Source organism: Mus caroli, unplaced genomic scaffold (assembly GCF_978045245.1).
Source record: "Mus caroli unplaced genomic scaffold, Mus_caroli_1 scaffold_11, whole genome shotgun sequence".
Taxonomy (NCBI): Eukaryota; Metazoa; Chordata; class Mammalia; order Rodentia; family Muridae; genus Mus; species Mus caroli.
In genome coordinates this window covers 465,709-485,636 of record NW_028227266.1, presented here as the reverse complement: position 1 = coordinate 485,636, position 19,928 = coordinate 465,709, and the positions used below count along the sequence as shown (strand labels likewise).

General features: G+C 39.6%; 1 protein-coding gene across 2 annotated transcripts in view; it reads right to left on the bottom strand.

Annotated features, from left to right (window-relative positions):
* Gucy1a2 (guanylate cyclase 1 soluble subunit alpha 2) overlaps nt 1-19,928 on the bottom strand; it is a 303,087-nt gene that overhangs the window by 111,973 nt on the left and 171,186 nt on the right. For both annotated transcript variants that reach the window (XM_085844383.1, XM_085844384.1), the window contains one exon: nt 1,657-1,800. In XM_085844383.1, the coding sequence (XP_085700509.1) occupies nt 1,657-1,800 (144 nt within the window). The remainder of the gene's footprint in view (nt 1-1,656; nt 1,801-19,928) is intronic.

The following is a 19,928-nucleotide window of genomic DNA, read 5'->3' as shown; positions in this document are numbered from 1 at the left end:
CAATAGTGATAAAAACTGCATAATATTGGTACAAAGAAAGACAGGTTGATAAATGGAACAGAATTGAAGACCCAGAAATAAATCTATTCACTTATAGACACTTAATTTTTGACAAAAATGCCAAATGTACACAATAGACAAAAAAAGCATCTTCAATATATGGTTTTGGTCTAACTTGCATTAGGTATGTATTTCTAAAAATGAAAATAGATCCATAGTTGTCACCTTGTACAAAGCTTAAGTCCAAGGACCTCCACATAAAACTAGGTACACTGAATCTAAAAAAAAAAAAGTGGGTAAGTGCCTCGAACTCATTGGCATGGAGTGGGGATGAGAGAATTTTCTAAACAGAACTCCAATGGCTCAGGCTCTAAGATCAAGAATTGATAAATGGGACTCATAATACTAGAAAGCTTAAGTAAGGTAAAGGTCACTATCAATAGGACCTATCAGCAACCTATAGATTGGGAAAGAGTCTTTACTAATGCCACATCCATAGTAGGCTAATATACAAAATAAAAATAACTAAAGAAACTAACCTAAAAACAAACAAACAAAAAACAACCAAATCAAAAATGGGATGTAGAGCTAACAGAATTCACAACAGGAGCTGGTCAGAGCCCCTGGATTCATATAAAGCAGAGAACTCCCTGGTCTGGCCTGAGTGGAAGAAAACCCAAGACACTCAAGAAAAGCCTTGAGGGCCAAGGCAGTGGGGAGGCCTGGAATGGTAGAGGGACATCTTCTGGAGACAGGGTGAAAAAGTGAATGTGATGAGGAACTGTGGAAGGACAGACCAAGGAGTAAGTACTGGACGGTAAAAGAATAAAATTAATTAAAAACAAAGCAACGACCCACCACTTTAAGAATTTTAAATGGAAAAGTTATTTGGGTGCTTAATTTGACAGTACCCAAGAATTAGAAACATACACATTTGTGAACATTCTCTTCCCTAGTAAACTAGTGGTTAACAAACTTTTCTAAAAGTTATTTCTTGAATTCAAGCATTTTTCTGAGTATGATGTATCTATTTGTCAATGATATGTGGTAATAGCAATTCTGTTACTATTCACTGGATTTTGGCAGTAATGCAATCAGATTAACTCAGTCACTCTTGTAGACTGCCTGTATGTTGCAGGGAGCCATTTATTTGTACAAAATATTAATACTACTAATAAATTGCATTACCCAAATGGTAAGTCTGTTGCTGTTTTTATGTTTCTTTGGTATATGTTTCTAAGAAGCAAACTCTACAACACACACACACACACACACACAAATCACAAGTCACAAAACTCTGAGGTCCAGAGCCTCATGAGGAACACTGGACCCTTTTTTATTATTGCTTTGGCTAGATCTCAGATTTTTATCTTCCCAATCATTTTAATGTAGTAATTTATGCACTGATATTAAGGTCTTCTCCTTGGTCAACTCCTTGCACTGTTTCTACAGTTCATGGTAAATTTTATCCCACATACTTTTCCTGTTTTGAACACTCTAGCATATGAATTAACATTAATCATTCCCTGTCCTGTCTAGACTTACTAAATATAAGAAGTAGAATTCAGAAGGGAATTTCTGAATACCAACCACCCTTCCCCAGAAAAAGGTTCATTAAAAGGAGTATTTATTTTTACATCAGCTTGTTGAGGTTACCTGAATTGCTTTTCCATCAGGAGTCAGAACTTCTTCTGAAAGCTCCATCATCTTTAAGGCCATCAGAGCAATGGGCTTTGCATGGCATAGGCTTTTCCTGTGCAGTCCTGATGCCACACAGTATGCGTCCCCTATTGTTTCCACCTGCAGTAATCAGACAAATCAAATGCAAACATATAATGAGACAGAAAATAAATGATTAGTGATCTGCAGTCACAAATGATGCTGAAAAAAATGTCAAGGAAGTATCAATAAGTTAACCAATTGAGTGTAATCACAACTGAGTGTAATCACAGTTGAGTTTGCAAACAGACAAATCAAATACTGACAATCTCACTCCATTGTTGCTCATTATCACTATAGATGATCATTGAAATTAGGAATGTCTGTAATATGAATATTCCTCCAAAACCTGAGTTGTCAATATTTTACCTAGATGGTATTCAAATGATAACCTTTTCAAGAGACATCATTATGTATTCTTGAAACATTTGGTAGTCCTTTGGAAAGCTTTTGTTCCTTATCTTCAATTTTCCTACCTTCTCAATTGCCTGAGACTTGTACATTGCAAGCATCTGTAATTTGATGTCAAGTCTGCTTTCACTAATTCTTAATAATTATAATACTAAAAATTATTAAATTTATTCTCCATGTCATTAATCATTTAAGCATTTTATATAATTAATGAAATAAACCAACATGAGAAATCATTATATTTTATTTAAAAAATGAGAAATAGATGATCAAAAACAGTAACAACTATATAATAAAATAAATAAATATCATTCCCTGTTAAGGTATTCTTCTGGCTCTAATCTAATCAGATTTTAGGCTGCATTCTAATTAGATGTTGCTATTTATTTGTATTTGTTTATATGTTTATTTATTTAAAAATATTTATTCAATATTAAATGCCTAATACATCCAAAACTTTGTTGTGACGTCATCAACAGTCCTTCCTACTGGAATTACATGTAGACTTCTGAGTCCTTGCATCAAATCTAAAGATTCAAAATCAGGCCATAGAACAGTATGTACTGTGATCCAATGAGCTTACTCCCAAGCCCTGATCCTTTCTATTTTTACATATCTTAAAAATTTTGATTGGCTCCCAGCTATTATGTACTTTGAAATTAATTTGTGTTTTTTTTTTTTTTTTTTTTTTTACAAATCAAAATTGAAAGGTAGTAATTTATTCATATGAATTACCTGGCTTTCCAGCCAGTTTGAACATTTATCTTCTTGATTCACAACTTCTTAGAATTTCTGTCATCATTAACTTGATTAGCATTTTCACCAAATTTCCAGAAAAATATAAACGTTTCTAAACATGCATTTCTATAATTTGTACAAGATTTTATAACCCATAAAGACAGTTTGGGGATCTTTTGCGCAGACCTGGCAGAGGGTGCCAAGGTCCTCAGAGGACTCTCCATGCAGCAGGACCCTTAGCACACCCAGGACCTTGGGATCACTGGTGACTGGAACACAGCATCAGTTCCAAAGAATCCCAAAGGGTCCTGTGCCAGAAGGAATATGGACAAATGATCCCACCCGATCAGAGGCTGGGATTCTTTCCGGTTGGGGCCAGCCACGTGCCATCTTCAGTGCAAACCTGGCAGAGGGTTCAAGGTCCCCAGAGGACTCTCCACTTGGCAGGTCCCCTAGCACACCCAAGACCTTGGGATCACTTTAGAGCAGGTGGGCAGCAGAAGCAACAGAGCTTCTTGGACAGGGTCCCTTTGGGCCTTCACCCTCAGCCAGGAGGCTGAGCTCAGACCAGACCCAAGGGCACCTTCTTTCCCAGAGGAGAGTCTACCTCGAGAGAGGTCTCTGACCCCAGGACTCAGGAGGTGAAACAGAGCTCCAGACTTCTGGACACCTTCCCTGCAAGAGGAGAGCTTGCCTGCAGAGAGTGCTCTGACCACTGGGACTCAGGTGAGAGTTGGACTCCCAGGAGTGCTGACAGAGGCTAACAGAATCATAGGAGGAACAAGCTCCAGCCAGAGACAGCTAGAATACCTAACACCAGAGATTTCCAGATGGCAAAATGCAAACTTAAGAATATTACTAACAGAAACCAAGACCACTGGGCAACATCAGAACCCAGTACACCCACCACAGCAAGTCCTGGATTCCCCAACACACCTAAAAAGCAAGACTCCGATTTAAAATCATATCTCATGATGGTGGTAGAGGATTTTAAGAAGGGCTTTAATAACTCACTTAAAGAAATACAGGAGAACAGTGCTAAACAGGTGGAAGCCCTTAAAGAATTACAGGAAAACACTGATAAGTAGAAGTACTTAAAGAGGAAACACAAAAATCCCTTAAAGAATTACAGGAAAACACAACAAAGCAGGTTATGGAATTGAACAAAACCATCAAAGATCTAAAAATGGAAGTAAAAACAATAAAGAAAACCCAAAGGGAGACAACTGTGAGGATAGAAATCCTGGGAAAGAAATCAGGAACCATAGATGTGAGCATCAGCAACAGAATACAAGAGATGGAAGAGAGAATCTAAGGTACAAAAGATTCCATAGAAAACATGAACACAACACAAGTCCTTTACGGTTGGCACCAGCACCAGCTCACATTGGGCATGAATTGGTGGACATTCCCACAGTCCGCAGAGGACTCTCCACATGATCTTAGGATCAGTGGAACACAACATCTGTTCGAAACCAATTGTAATGGCCCTGTGACAGCAGGAACAAAAACTAGAGCCCTGCCTGACCAGAGGCTCAGGTTCCTTCTGATCAATACTGGTTTACCTTGGTTTAGAATAAAGCAGACAGCTCCATGGTCCTCAAAGGAGACACCACTTCCAGGCACTGTAACATGGGCAAGATCTTAGGATAGCAGGATCCCAGGATAACAGGAGATTGGTCCCACCAGGATTTCAGGGTCTCAGAGGAAGCTTGACTGCCAAGAACTCTGACACACCCAGAATCTCAGGTTCACAGGAGCCAAAAATCAAAGGATCATAGAGAGAGCTGAACTCTGACGAGTTCAGAATCAACTGGAATTATAGGAAGGACAGGTTCCAATCAGCTATATTGAGGGCAGCAAGCACAAGATAATCAGATGGAAGGAGGCAAGCTTAAGAACATAAGTAACAGAAACCAAGGTTACTTGGCATCATCAGAACCAAATTCTCCCACCATAGCAAGTCCTGGATACACCATCACACGAGAAAAGCAAGACATGGATCTAAAGTTACTTCTCATGATGATGATGGAGGACTTTAAAAAGGAAATACAGGAAAACACAGATAAACAGCTAGAAGCCCTTAAAGAGAAGGCACAAAAATCCCTTAGAGAGTTACAGGAAAACACTACCAAACAGGTGATGGAATTGAACAAAACTATCCAAGATCTAAAAATGGAAGTAGAAACAATAAAGAAATCACAATGGGAGAAAGCTCAGGAGATAGAAAACCTAGGAAAGAAATCAGGAACCACAGATGTGAGGATCATCAACAGAATGCAAGAGATGGAAGAGAGAATCTCAGATAAAGAAGATTCCATAGAAAACATCGAAACAACAATCAAAGAAAATGCAAAAATGCAAAAAGATTCTAAATGAAAACATCCAGGAAATCCAGGACACAATGAGAAGACCAAACCTACAGATAATAGGAGTAGATGAGTATGAAGATTTTCAACTTAAAGGGCCAGCAAATATCTTCAACAAAGTTATAGAAGAAAACTTTCCAAACCTAAAGAAAGAGATGCACATGAACATACAAGAAGCCTACAGAACTCCAAATAGACTGGACCAGAAAAGAAATTCCTTCCAACACAAAATAATCAGAACAACAAATGCACTAAATAAAGTTAGATTATTAAAAGCAGTAAGCGAAAAAGGTCAAGAAACATATAAAAGCAGACCTACTAGAATTACACCAGACTTCTCACCAGAGACTATGAAAGCCCGATGATCCTGGATAGATGTTATACAGAACCTAAGAAAACACAAATGCCAGCCAAGGCTACTACACCTAGAAAAACTCTGAATTACCATAGATGGAGAAACCAAAGTATTCCATAACAAAACCAAATTCACACAATATCTTTCCACAAATCCAGCCATTAAAAAGATAATAACTGGAAAACTCCAATACAAGGACAGAAATTATGCCCTAGAAAAAACAAGAAAGTAATCCTTCAACACACCTAAAAGAAGGCAGCCACAGGAACAGAATCACAACTCTAAGAACAAATATAACAAGAAGCAACAATTACTTTTTCTTAATATCTATAATGACAATGGATTCAATCCCCCCTCCAAAAAAAGACATAGACTAACAGACTGGAAACACAACCAGGCCAGAACATTTTGCTGCTCACAGGAAACCCACCACAGGGATAAAGACAGACAGTACCTCAGAGTGAAAGTCTGGAAAACACTTTTCCAAGCAAATGGTCCGAAAAAAACAAGCTGGAGTAGCATTCTAAAAATCAATAAAGTCAACTTCCAACCAAAGTTATCAAAAAAGAAAAGGAGGGGCACTTCATACTCAAAGGTAAGATCTTCCAAGATGAACACTCAATTCTGAATATCTATGCTCCAAATGCAAGGGCAGCCACACTCATTAAAGAAACGTTAGTAAAGTTCAAAGCACACACTGCGCCTCACACAATAATAGTGGGAGAGTTCAACATCCCATTCTTACCAATGGACAGATTCTGGAAAAAGAAACTAGAGACACAGAGAAACTAACAGAAGTTATGAAACAAATGCATTCAACAGATATCTACAAAACATTTTATCCCAAAACAAAAGGTTATAATTTCTTCTCAGCACCTCATGGTATGTTCTCCAAAACTGAACATATAGTTGGTCACAAAACACGTCTCAATAGATAGGAAAATATTGAAATTGTCCCATGCATCTTATCATATCACCATGGACTAAGGCTGAACTTCAATAACAACATAAACAAAGAAAGCCAACATTCACATGGAAGCAGAACACTCTACTCAATGATATTCTCAAGGAAGAAATAAAGAAAGAAATTAAAGACTTTTTTAGACTTTAATGAAAAAAAAACACAAAATACCCAAATTTATGGGACAGAATGAAAGCAGTCCTAAGCAGAAAACACAGAGCTCTGAGTGCCTCCTAAAAGAAACCAGAAAGAGCATACACAAGCAGCTTGACAGCACGCCTAAAAGCTCTAGAATAAAAGGAAGCAAATTCACCCAAGAGGAGTAGACTGCAGGAAATAATCAAACTCATGGTAGAAATCAACCAAGTGGAAACAAAAAGAACTATTCAAAGAATCAACCCAACCAGGATCTGGTTCTTTGATAGAATCAACAAGATAGATAATCCCTTAGCCAGACTAACTAGAGGGCACTGGGACAGCATCCTAACTAACAAAATCAGAAATGAAAAGGGAGACAGAACAACAGAACTTGAGGAAATCCAAATACCATTAGATCCTTCTACAAAAGGCTATACTCAACAAAACTGGAAAACCTGGATGAAATGGACAAATTTATAGACAGATACTAGATATCAAAGTTAAATCATGATCAGATTAATAACCTAAACAGTCCTATACCCCTAAAGAAATAGAAGCAATCATTAAGAGTCTCCCAACCAAAAAAAAAAAAAAAAGGGCCAGGACCTGATGGGTTTAGTCTTCCTGCCCAGAGCATAGGAGGACTCTGGCCGGACATGGGCCATCTTCTAATCCCTCCTCTTTCTTTCCCCAGGCCCCTTTTTAGTTCCCACACAAAGGGGTATATATTGGAAAGGGGGAAGTCAAGATATCACTATTTGTAGATTATATAATATTATACACAAGCAAACCCAAAAATTCCATCAGAGAATTACTACAGCTAATAAAGAACTTCCGCAAATTGGCTGCATATAAAATATGCCTCAGTACAGGGGAACGCAAGGGCCAAGAGGTGGGAGTGGGTGGGTGGGGGAGTTGGTGTGGGAGGGTGGGGGGGACTTTTGGGATAGCACTGGAAATATAAATGAAATAAATACCCAATAATAATAATAATCCCTTAAAAATTAACTCAAACAAATCAGTATCCTTGCTCTACTCCATGGATCAATGGTCTGAGACAGTAATTAGGGAAGCTACACCCTTCAAAATAGTCACAAGTAATATAAAATATATTGGTGTGACACTAACCAAGCAAGTGAAAGATCTGTATAACAACAACTTTAAGTTTCTGAAGAAAGAAATAGAAGAAGCCATCAGAAGATGGAAACATCTCCCATGGTCATGGATCAATAGGATTAACATAGTAAAAATGGCCATGTTACCAAAAGCAATCTACAGATTCAATGCAATACCCATTAAAATTCCAAAAGAATTATTTAAAGAGGTAGAAAAGCAATTCTCAAATTCATGTGAAATTACAAAAATTAATCAATAAGTCAATCAATCAACCAATCAATCCAGGAGAGTGAAAAACATTCTCAACAATAAAAGTATTTCTGGGGGAATCCCTATTCCAGACCTAAAGCTGTACTACAAAGCAATAGTGATAAAAAATGGTATTGGTACAGAGACAGATAGGTAGATCAACAAAATAGAATTGAAGACCCACCAATAAATCCAAACACCTATGCTAACTTGATTTTTGACAAAGAAGCCAAAACTATCCAATGAAAAAGGACAACATTTTCAACAAATGTTACTGGTTCTACTGGTGGTCAGCATGTAGAAGAGTGCAAATCTACCCATTCTTATCTCCTTGTACAATGCTCAAGTCCAAGTGTATCAAGGTCCTCCACATAAAACTAGATATACTGAATCAAATAGAAGAGAAAGCGGGAAAGAACCTTGAATATATTGGCATAGGGAATAATTTCCTGAACAGAACACTAATAGCTCATGCTATAAGATCAACAATTGACATATTGGGATTCATAAATTTTTAAAAAAAATCTATAAGGCAAAGGACACTGTCAATAGGACAAAATCATGAGCCACAGATTCAGAAAACATCTTTACCACCCCTACATCTGGTAGAGGGCTAGTACCCAAAATATACAAAGAACTTAAGAAGTTACACTCCAGAGAACAAGAAAGATATCCCTATTAAAAATGGGGTGAAGAGCTAAACAAAAAAATTTACCTGAGTTATCTGGAATAACTAAGAAGCACTTAAAGAAATTTATGGGCAGGTGTGGGGAGGGAGATGGAGATGGCTAAATGGCAATGAGAATGAATGTAAATCTGGGATGAGGCATCTTCAGGAAAAATGGAGAACTGGGATAGGAGAAGTGCCCAAGAATCATCAGAGGTGTTTTTAGCTGTGACTCAAATCATTAGGGATACCTGGTAGACTGCCTTATGTGGCCAGGCAGAAACTCTGGAGAAGCAATAGGAATACCATCCCTCCCATAAAACTTTAAACCCAAAATGTGTTCTCTCCATAAGAAATTCAGGGATTGAGGATGAGCATATACTGAGGGAATAGTCAACCAATAGCAAGTCCAACTTGAAACTGATCTCATGGACAGTACAAGTACCAACACTGAACACTACTAATGGTACTGAATACTATTAATGGCTTGCACACAGAAGTCTATCATGGCAGTCCTCTGAGACCCTCCACTCACCAACTGACTCATAGAGATACAGACCCCCTCAACCAAACAGTGGATGGAGCTTGGGCACTCTTAGGGAGAATAGAAAGGATTGCAATCCCTAAAGGGATAGGAACTCTACCAGAATGTTGGGAGCGACCCTGTTTGAATGTTAACTGCCTTGTCAGCTGTAAGTGCTTACTTACAAAGTCTTGGCCTTAGTGGAAAAATACTAGCTTAGTTGAGATTTCTGTGGGGAAAAGTTGAGGCCTCTATGGGAAAGTACTATCCCCAGTTAAGAACAAATATCTATAGATCTTGTGGGCAGGTATCTAGCAACCCATTCTGTTCCGTTTCTCCTGCTGAACATTTTACCTAGCCAAAATCCTGCTTTTTGGGAACAGGTGCGTTCTCCCAGAAACAAAGTGAATATGTGTCCTCCCCCTCCCCATACCCTACTTCTCTGGGCATAAAACCTGCCTGGGAATAATAAAAAATTTGACAGCTTGATCAATCACACTTGCTGTCTGTCCTCGTGTTTCTCGCCCTTCATTCCCTCCACAGGTGGTTCTTCAGACCCTGTTCGACTGTCCTGGAGGCAGGCCGGGACACAAGAAGACCAAGAGAATCAACTAGCCTGGACCATTGGGGCTCCCAGAGACTGAAACACCAACCCAAGACATACTCTAACTGGACCTAGGCCTCCCTGCACCTATGTAGTGTATGTGTACCTTGGTCTTTATTTGGTTCCTGAACAACTGGAGCAGGGGTTATCCCAAAAGCTGTTGCCTATAAGGGGTTTGTGTTCTATCTGGGCTGCCTTTTCTGATTTCAGTTGGAGAGGATGCACCTAGCTTCATAGATACCTGAAGTTTCAGGAAGAGGGAAAACGCAGGATGGGCTCACCTGCTCAAAGAAGAAGGAAAGGTAAGATGAGAGAAGGAATTTGGAAGAGTGTGGTGGGTGAGGGGGAGAGTGAAGAGAATGTAAAGTTGTTTAGTAATAAATAATTAAATGAATAAATAAATATGAACAATAAGAAGAAAAAGAGACATGTTCAACATCCTTAGTCATCAGGGAAATGCAAATCAAAATGACCCCAAGGTAGTACTATGTCGAATTTTCTGAGGAACTGCCAAACTGATTAAGCTAAACAAAGAAACCTCAACTGAGGAACACCAAATGGCTGAGAATCATCTAAAGAAATGACCATCATCCTTAGTCATCAGGGAAATGCAAATCAAAACAACCCTGAGATTTTTATCTCATACCAGTCAGAATGGCTAAAAACACAAACTCAGGTGACAGCAGATGCTGCCAAGAAGGTGGAGAAAGAAGAACACTCCTCCATTGCATTTGGGATTGCAAGCTGGTACAAATACTCTAGAAATCAGTTTGGTGGTTCCTCAGAAAATTGGACATAGTACTACCTGAGGACCCAGCTACACCACTCCTGGGCATATATCCAGAATATGCTCCAACATGTAATAAGGACACATGCTCCACTATGTTCATAGCAGCCTTATTTATAATAGCTGGAAGCTGGAAACAACTCAGATGTCCCTCAACAGAGAAATGGATACAGAAAATGTGGTACATTTCCACAATGGAGTACTGCTCAGCTTTTAAAAACAATGACTTCATGAAATTTTTAGGAAAATGGATGGAACTAGAAAATATCCTGAGTGAAGTAACCCAGTCTCAGAAGAACACACATGGTATGCATACACTGATAAGTGGATATTAGGCCAAAGCTCAGAACACCCAAGGTACAATTCACAGACCACAGGAAGAAGGAACAAAATACCCATGGGAGAAGATTGACAAAGACAAAGTTTGGAACAGAAATTGAAGGAAAGGTAATCCACCTTGGGATCGATTCCATATACAGTTAACAAACCCAGACACTGTCAGAAACCATAATGGGACAAGCAAGTAACTAGCAGATGATCATCCTGAAGTGACAGGTGAGCCCTCATTAAGCAAGGCTGTGAGGGGCTCATTTTAGAAAAGATTCCTGCTATTAATATATTTTTTCTGTTATTACTAAGCATATATAACTATCACTAAGTAGTAGCACAACCCTTTGGCGCAGATCTCTGCAGATCCAAGAGGATGTACTATCTTGTAGTGATGCTATATAGACAGATAGATGACTTAAGTCTTAATGATGATCCTATAAGAATTCCTAAAATTATAGCTGTGATTATTAAGTTCTTTTATAATGGGACTGCTATTTGGTCCTTTTCTGATACTCAAGGCTGCAATGAGAACTCTGCCAGTCTCTCAAGGGTTACCAGTTAATTGCTCTTAGATAGTAACTAGACTTTCTCCTACTCAGAGCACATTCCAAGAGGTTGTAAAACAATTAACCAAAGGTCATAAAAAGGGACAGAACAGGTCCCATGGTAAGGACAATGTAGGTTTAGTCTTATTAAAAGACTTTTTTCTTACAAACATGGTTTGATTCATTTAGCATTAAAAAGGTGAAAGCCTTTTCTTTCCCTATGTAATAAAGATTGGAGCACATTTTTCATTCAGAATGAAAGACTTGAGTTCTTTCTGCAGTGGTGCTTGGTCTTTTGCTCCATATGCATATGTAAGTATGTATGTGTGTGTAATTATGTAATTGTGAGAATGTATACATGTGTGTGTGTGTGTGTTTGTGTGTGTGTGTATGTGTGTGTGTGTGTGTAAGTGTGAGAATGCATGTGAGCTGGGACCAGTTGGGTTTGAATGAAAATGAATAAATGAGCATGAATGAAGCTGAATATGAATTTATGTGAGATTATGCATATTTGCTTATGTAAAAGTTTTTCCTTCTGCAAGTGTTATTCTCTTCTCCTGGTTCAATAGAAGTTTATTGCTTCAAACTTCCCCCTAGTCAAACAAGCAAGAGGCACCAGGACAATAGGGAAAAGTCTCTAGCAATTAATACTTTACTTAATCTCCTGCTGTTTTAGGATGAGGTTCTAAGTGCCAGAGACTGCAGTTTCTGGCCTCAGAGGATCACAGAAGGCAGGTCAGCTACAAGAGCATAGTAACTTAGACGTAGATAAGTAAACCTTTTATTATACAGTAGCCTTAAATTTCTCTTACCCTCCACCTATGTTCTTCACCCTCAAGTGCCCCAAGAAGAACAGACAAGAAAGAAGAAACAACACACACTGGGGCTGGCCCCTGGCAAGACACTATTGTGGATGCCAACAAGTGCTTTCTGACAGTAGCCTGATAAAGCTGTCTCCTGAAAGGCTCTGTCAGTCCCTGACAAATACAGAAATGGAGTCTCACAGCCATCCATTAGACTGACCATAGGGTCCCCAACGGAAGGACCCAAGGAACTGAAGGGTTTAGCAGCCCCATAGGAGGAAAAAAAAAATGAACCAAGCAGATGCCCCCCTCACAGTTCCCAAGGACTAAAACAACATCCAAAAAGCACACAAGGAGGGACACAAGGCTTCAGCAGCATATGTAGCAGAGGATGGCCTTTTGGGACATCAATGAGAGAAGAGGCCCTTGGTCCTGTATAGGCTTTATGCCCCAGTGTAGGGGAATGTCAGGACAGGGAAGCAGGAGTGGGTGGGTTAGTGAGCAGGAGGAGGGGGAATGGAATGGGAGGGGGTTGGAGGGCAAACTAGGAAAGGGGATAAAATTTGAAATGTAAATAAAGAAAATATATAATGAAAAACAAACAAACAAAAAAACAAAAAAAAACAAAAAACAAAACCCAGAGATTCTACCAGAATGGCTAAGAACAAAAACTCATGTGACAGCAGATGCTGGCATGGATGTGAAGAAAGAGGAACACTCCTCCATTGCTGGTGGGATTGCAAGCTGGTAAAAACACTTTGGAAATCAATCTGGTGGTTCTTCAGAAAACTGGAAATAGTTCATTCTACAGATCCAGCTATACTACTACTGGACATATACCCAAAAGATCAGCCTCATTTATAATTGCCAGAAGCTTGAAACAATCCAGATGCCCCTAAAAGGAAGAATAGGTACAGAAATATGGTACACTTAAACAATGGAGTACTACTCAGCTATTAACATTGACTTCATGAAATTTGCAGGGAGATGGATGGAACTAGAAAATATCATCCTGAGCAAGATAACCCAGACACAAAAAAGTACATGTTATGTACTCACTGATAGATAAATGGATATTAGCCCAAAAGTTGAAAGTACCCAAGATACAATCCTGTAACTATATGAAGATTAAGAAGAAGGAATATCAAAGGGTAGATTGGGAACAAAATAATCACAGAAGGTAGAGGGAAGGAGGGATCTGGGAAGGAGAGCAGAGGGGGAGGAAAAATATGGGGCTGAGTCAGTCAATGGAAGGAACAGGGGAGAATACAGATTGTCAGGAAATTGAATAGAAACATGGAGCAGTGGGGGATGGGGAAGTGGGGGTAGCCACTAGCAAGTCCCAGACTCCAAGGAAGCAAGAGGCTCCTAGGACTCAATGGCATGACTTTACCCAAAATACCAAACAAAGAGTAGATACAACCTGTAGTGATAACCTCCAGTAGATAGGCATGGACCCCAGTTGAGGGATGGGGCCACCAACACATCTCAAAAATTTTTACCAAGAAGTGTTCCCTGTCCAAAGGAAAGACAGGGACAAAAAATGGAACAGAGACTGAAGGAAAGGCCACCCAGAGATGACCCCACCTACAGATTCTTCCCATCTGCAGACACCAAACTCCCACACTATTGCTGATGCTAAGAAGCACTTGCTGATAGGAGCCTGGTATGGCTATTCACTGAGAGGTTCTACCAGCACTCAACTAATACAGATGCAGATACTCACAGCCAGCCATCAGACTGAGCCGAGGACCACAATGGAAGAATTAGGGGAAGAACTGAAGTAACTTAAGGGGATTGCAACCCCATAAGAAGATCAGTATCAACTAACTGGATTATCCAGAGCTCCCAAGGAATTATACACCAACATAAGAATATATGGAGAGAGCCATGGCTACAGATACATATGTAGCAGAGGATGGTCTTATCTGACGTCAATAGGAGGGAGGCCGTTGGTCCTGTGGAGGCTTGAAGTTCCAGCATAGGGGATCCTAGATTGGTGAGGCAGAGTTAGTGGTTGGAGAAGTACCCTCATAGAAAGAAAGGGGGGAAGAGGAGATGGGATATGGGGTTTGAGGAGAGCTCACTTGGAAGGGGGATATCATTTGAAATGTAAATGAATAAAATGATTAATGAAATATAAAGAGAATAAAATCTACATTTACATAGACTTACATTGCTCTAGATATAAAGTGTCATAGAAACATTTTTTTTATTTTTATATGAGATATTTTCTTTATTTACATTTCAAATGTCATCCCATTCCCTAGCTTCCCATCCAAAACCCCCTATCTCCTCCTCCTGCTCATCAACCCACCCATTCCCACTTCTTGGCATTGGAATTCCCATATACTGGGGCATAGAACCTTCACAGGACCAAGGACCTCTCCTCCCATTGATGATGGACTAGGCCATTTCCTGCTACATATGCAGCTAGAGCCATGAGTCCCACCATTCGTTTTCTTTGGTTGATGATTTAGTCCCTGGGAGCTCTGGAGATACTAATTAGTTCATATTGTTATTCCTCCTATGGGGCTGCAAACCCCTTCAGGACCTTGGGTCCTTTCTCTAGGTCCTTCATTGGGGGCCCTGTGCTCAGTCCAATGGATGACTGTGAGCAGCCACTTCTGTATTTGCCAGGCACCCGCAGAGCCTCTCAGAAGAGGGCTATATCAGGCTCCTGTCAGCAAGCTCTTGTTGGCATCCACAATAGTGTCTGGGTTTGGTAGTTGTTTATGGGATGGATCCCCAGGTGAGGCAGTCTCTGGATGATCATTCCTTCAGTCTCTGCTCCGAACTTTGTCTCTGCAACTCCTTCCATGGATATTTTGTTCCCACTTCTAAGAAGGATAGAAGTATCCACACTTTGGTCTTTCTCTTCTTGAGTTTTATGTGTTTTGCAAGTTGTAACTTGTGTACTCTGAGTTTCTGGGCTAATATCCACTTATCAGTGAGTGCATATGATGTGTGCTCTTTTGTGATGGCGTTACCTCACTTAGTATGCTATCCTCCAGATCCATCCATTTGTCTAAGAATTTCATAAATTCATTGTTTTTCATAGCTGTGTAGTACTCCATTGTGTAAATGTACCACGTTTTCTGTATTCATTCCTCTGTTGAGGGACATCTGGGTTCTTTCCAGCTTCTGGCTATTATAAATAATGCTGAAAAGAACATAATGGAGCATGTGTCTTATTTCCTATTGGAGAATTTTCTGGGTATATACCCAGGCATGGATACATTTCTGAGAGCTGTGAGTCCAATTCTTTTAATATCACTTACAAGAGTTTATTCACACTCCCATTGACTAACAATCTATTTGTTCTGTACACGTTAATGGTTAAGAATTATCTTGGGGTGTATGCCACCTCCATTGAGCAGGCAAGTTCACAAGTGTGTGTATGTGCTTATATCCAGACTCCACCAATATTGGATACTGATTTAACAACATATCCATGCCCTCTAGCTCAGTACCAAGCTGGCTAGTAATTTTTACTAAATGCTCTCAATTGTAATCATTTCTAACACCTACTGAATAGTAATGTCTAATGATACCAATATAAGTGTTTCAAATGTAAAACTCAGGACTATATTTAACAATCTATTTAGGTTCAGTTAGCTATATTTTCACATGCTGCAAGACATTTTAAAAATGATTTAAGAAAAATCATGATATAAGCTAAAAAATACTGTAACATCCCTTCAGCGGTTTGTCTTGTCTAAAGGAGAAGGGCACTCCAATATAGATCTCCTCCAAAGCTTTCCTCTGTCTTCCAGTCTCTTCACAACAAAATCAAACTTTTCCAGATTTTTCAGAATCACAGATTGCAACAACTAGGTCAAACATATCCATAAGCATAAGTGTATACACACATAGAGGTACACACATGTGCACACTCAGGCACATATGTATTTGCACACTCACATGCACTCTCATGCTCACACATGCATACAGGCATATGCACATATTTACACATGCTAATGCACAGCTCAAGTGCTATGAAAACTGTGGGACAGTATACAGTCAATGATCCAAACTTCATTGAACTCCATTAAATACATCCAAGTAAATTACATATAATGATTTAGGGATTTGAAAGGAAATAATTATTAACTAAGAGCTGACTTATCAGTCAGCTGCATCAAAAACATCCTTTCTGTTCTTTAAAGCAATAAATCTAATTACAGTTATTTTGGTTGATGTTTCTGACCCAAATACTGCCTTTAATGGTATCTTTACAGTATTTACTAGATATAGCAGGCTAAAGGAGGTTATGGGTATAAATAGGACAGTAATTTGGCCTAGGAACTATTCCCAAGTGTTTGCTATGTATTCCAAATGACTGCCTATGACAGAGAGAGATCTTTTCCTGATAAAATTTCAGTTAGTATATCTACCTCCAGATCCATACTAGGAATCTCAATTGTGTAGAATATATTCATGCCAGAGTACAGATTTCTAATTGTAAAGATCAGTGAATACTGAATCATGTTAGAGAAAAAAATATATGTGCTATTCAGTGAAATTTTGTTTTCAATTTTAAGTTTGATATGGGAGATTCAACTTTTCTGATGTTCATTATCAGCTCTATACAATTTTCCAGGACTAGATGCCAATTTCCAGTCTCACTAACCACTATCACTATTATTTACTACATGTTCCTATCAGAATGAACAGCATGATGTTCTTTGAAAACTCTCTTTACCTTCTACTACTGTGTCTGTAGGAAAACTATTGTTCTGGCTCATCATTCTGTACAAAAGAAATCTCAAGGAGAAAATAGGACAAGGCAAAGTCCTCATAAACAGGCTGGACAAGGACATCAAATAGGAGGAAGTGTCTTAAGAAGGAGATGAAGTGGTCTGCATCCCCATAGAAGGAACAACAATATGAACTAACAGGTATCCCCAGAGCTCCCAGTAGCTATACCACCAAGCAAAGAGTACACATGATGGGACTCTTAGCTCTAGCTGCATATGTAGCAGAGGATGGCCTAGTAGGCCATCAATGGAAGGAGATACCCTTGGTCCTGTGAGGGCTCTATGCCTCAGTGAAGGTGAATGCCAGGGCCAGGAAGTGGGAGTGGGTTGGTTGGTGAGCAGGGGGAGAGGAGAGAGGATAGGGGGTTTTCAGAGGGGAAACCAGAAAAGGGGATAACATTTGAAATGTAAGTAAAGAGAGAAAATATTTAATAATAACAATAATAATAATAATAATAATAAAAACAGGCAAAAGAGCAAGAAATACACCCATCCCCACTTTTAGGAGTTCCATGCTCTAGTATAGTAGTTATAAGTAGGATATATCTTAGTCATAAAAGAAGACAATACAGGCAGCATTAAGAAGTACTTTAATGTGAAATGTTCCCAATAGGCCCAGGTTTGAGTACTCGTTCCTTGTATGGTGCTTCTTTTGAGGAAAGTTATAAATGTCTAGACAGTAGATTCTTGCTGGAGAAAGGACAACACTCTGAGTGGACCTGGAAGCTTTATAGTCTGGCCTTATTTCCTTTTTCCTTCTCTCTGATTCTTGGTTGACCATGCAATGTGACACGCTGGTCTCATGTTTCTATTTTCATACCTTCCCTGCCATGATAAATGTATTTTCATGAAAATATCAGCTGAAATAAATTCTTTCTTACACTGCACTGGGTAAATAATGTGTTGCAGCAATGTACAAAGTAAATACAACAGAACTTACTTTTCCTAATAGTTACTGTTCCATGTTTCTAAATGAAATATTGTCTTGTCAACTCTAATTTTCCTAGCAGGATGCCTAAACAAAATACTGAAGTGACTCTGCTATCTGCATAAGTGGTGACTTAGAAATGTTTCTGTCATTAAATAGACAATGCTGGATACATTCTCTACGCTCTAGTACATCCAAGTTCTGCTATCAATATCTGTGATCGGAGTGATGTCAATAAGGTCAGTATCAATTGTCCACTAAAATCCATTTCCAATCCTACATATTAAGTTCTTTGTTAGAAAGCAAACCTATTTGTTACTCTGTTTCATGAAAATTTAAAAGCATGCCACTGCCTTTGCTCAGGAGCTGCCAACCCACTCTGACCCCTCCCGGCTTTCTATTGCTTCATCCAGCTTAGCCCAGGATTGATAGCAACCATCCCCCATCTGGGCTTCTCTCCCTACCCAACTTTACTCCACATATGAAAAACACTCAAACAGCTTTACTACTTTAGAATTTGCCTGCTAGCACAATTCCTAAGCTCAAATGCATGCCTTTAACAATGCATTATCTGATCTTCCTTCTGAGTCCAGCAGAGGACACTAAGGGCTCCAGAGTGCTCTCCACAAAGCAGGACCTCGGGATCACCTCTGGATCACTGGTGAGTGGAACACAACAACAGCTCCAAAGAATCACGGAAGGTCTTGTGCCAGCAGGAACAAGGACAAAGAAACCCCGCCCCACCAGAGGCTGGGATCCATTCAGTTTGGGGCCAGCACCGCCATCTTCTGCATGAACCCGGCCTAGAGCATCTAGGGCACCAGAGGACTATCCATGCCACAGGACCCCTAGCACACCCAGGTCCTCCTGATCACCTGAGAGCACATGGGCGATAGAAGCAACAGAGCTTCTTGGTCAGGGTACAGTCCAGCCTTCATGCCTCAGCCAAGATGGCACATTCCTTGCCAGAGGAGAGTCGGCCTACAGGGAGAGTTCTGACCCCAGAATTCAGGAGGGTATCAGAGCTCCAGACTGCTGTACACCTGCCCTGTAAGAGGAGAGCTTGCCTGCAGAGAGAGCTCTGACCACTGGAACTCAGGTGAGAGTTGGACTCCCAGGAGTGCTGACAGAGGATAAAAGAATCACAGGAGGATCAAGCTCCATTCAGACACAGCTTGAACATTGACACCAGAGATTTCCAGATGGCAAAAGGCAAACTTAAGAATCTTACTAACAGAAACCAAGACCACTGGGCAACATCAAAATCCAGTACACCCACCACAACGAGTCCTGGATACCCCAACACACCCGAAAAGAAAGATGCTGATTTAAAATCATATCTCATGACGGTGATAGACGATTTTAACAAGGGCATTGATAACTCATTAAAGAAATACAGGAGAACACTGTTAAACAGGTAGAAGCCCTTAAAGGGGAAGCACAAAAGTCCTTCAAGGAATTACTGGAGAACACTGCTAAACAGGTAGAAGTCATTAAAGAACTACAGGCATACACTGCTAAACAGGTAGAAGAAACACAAAAATCCCTTAAAGAATTCCAGGAAAACACAACCAAACAGGCAAAGGAATTGACCATAACCATCCAAGATCGAGAAATGGAAGTAGAAACAATGAAGAAAACCCAAAGGGAGACAACTCTGGAGATAGAAACCCAAGGAAAGAAATCAGGATGTGAACATCAGGAAGAGAATACAAGAGATGGAAGAGAGAATCTCAGGTGAAGAAGATTCCATAGGGAACATGGACACAACGATCAAAGAAAATGCAAAATGCAAAAAGATCCTAATTCAAAACATCCAGGAAATCCAGTACACAATGAGAAGAACAAACCTATGGATAATAGGAGTATATGAGAATGAAGATTTTCCACTTAAAGGGCCAGCAAATATCTTCAACAAAACTATA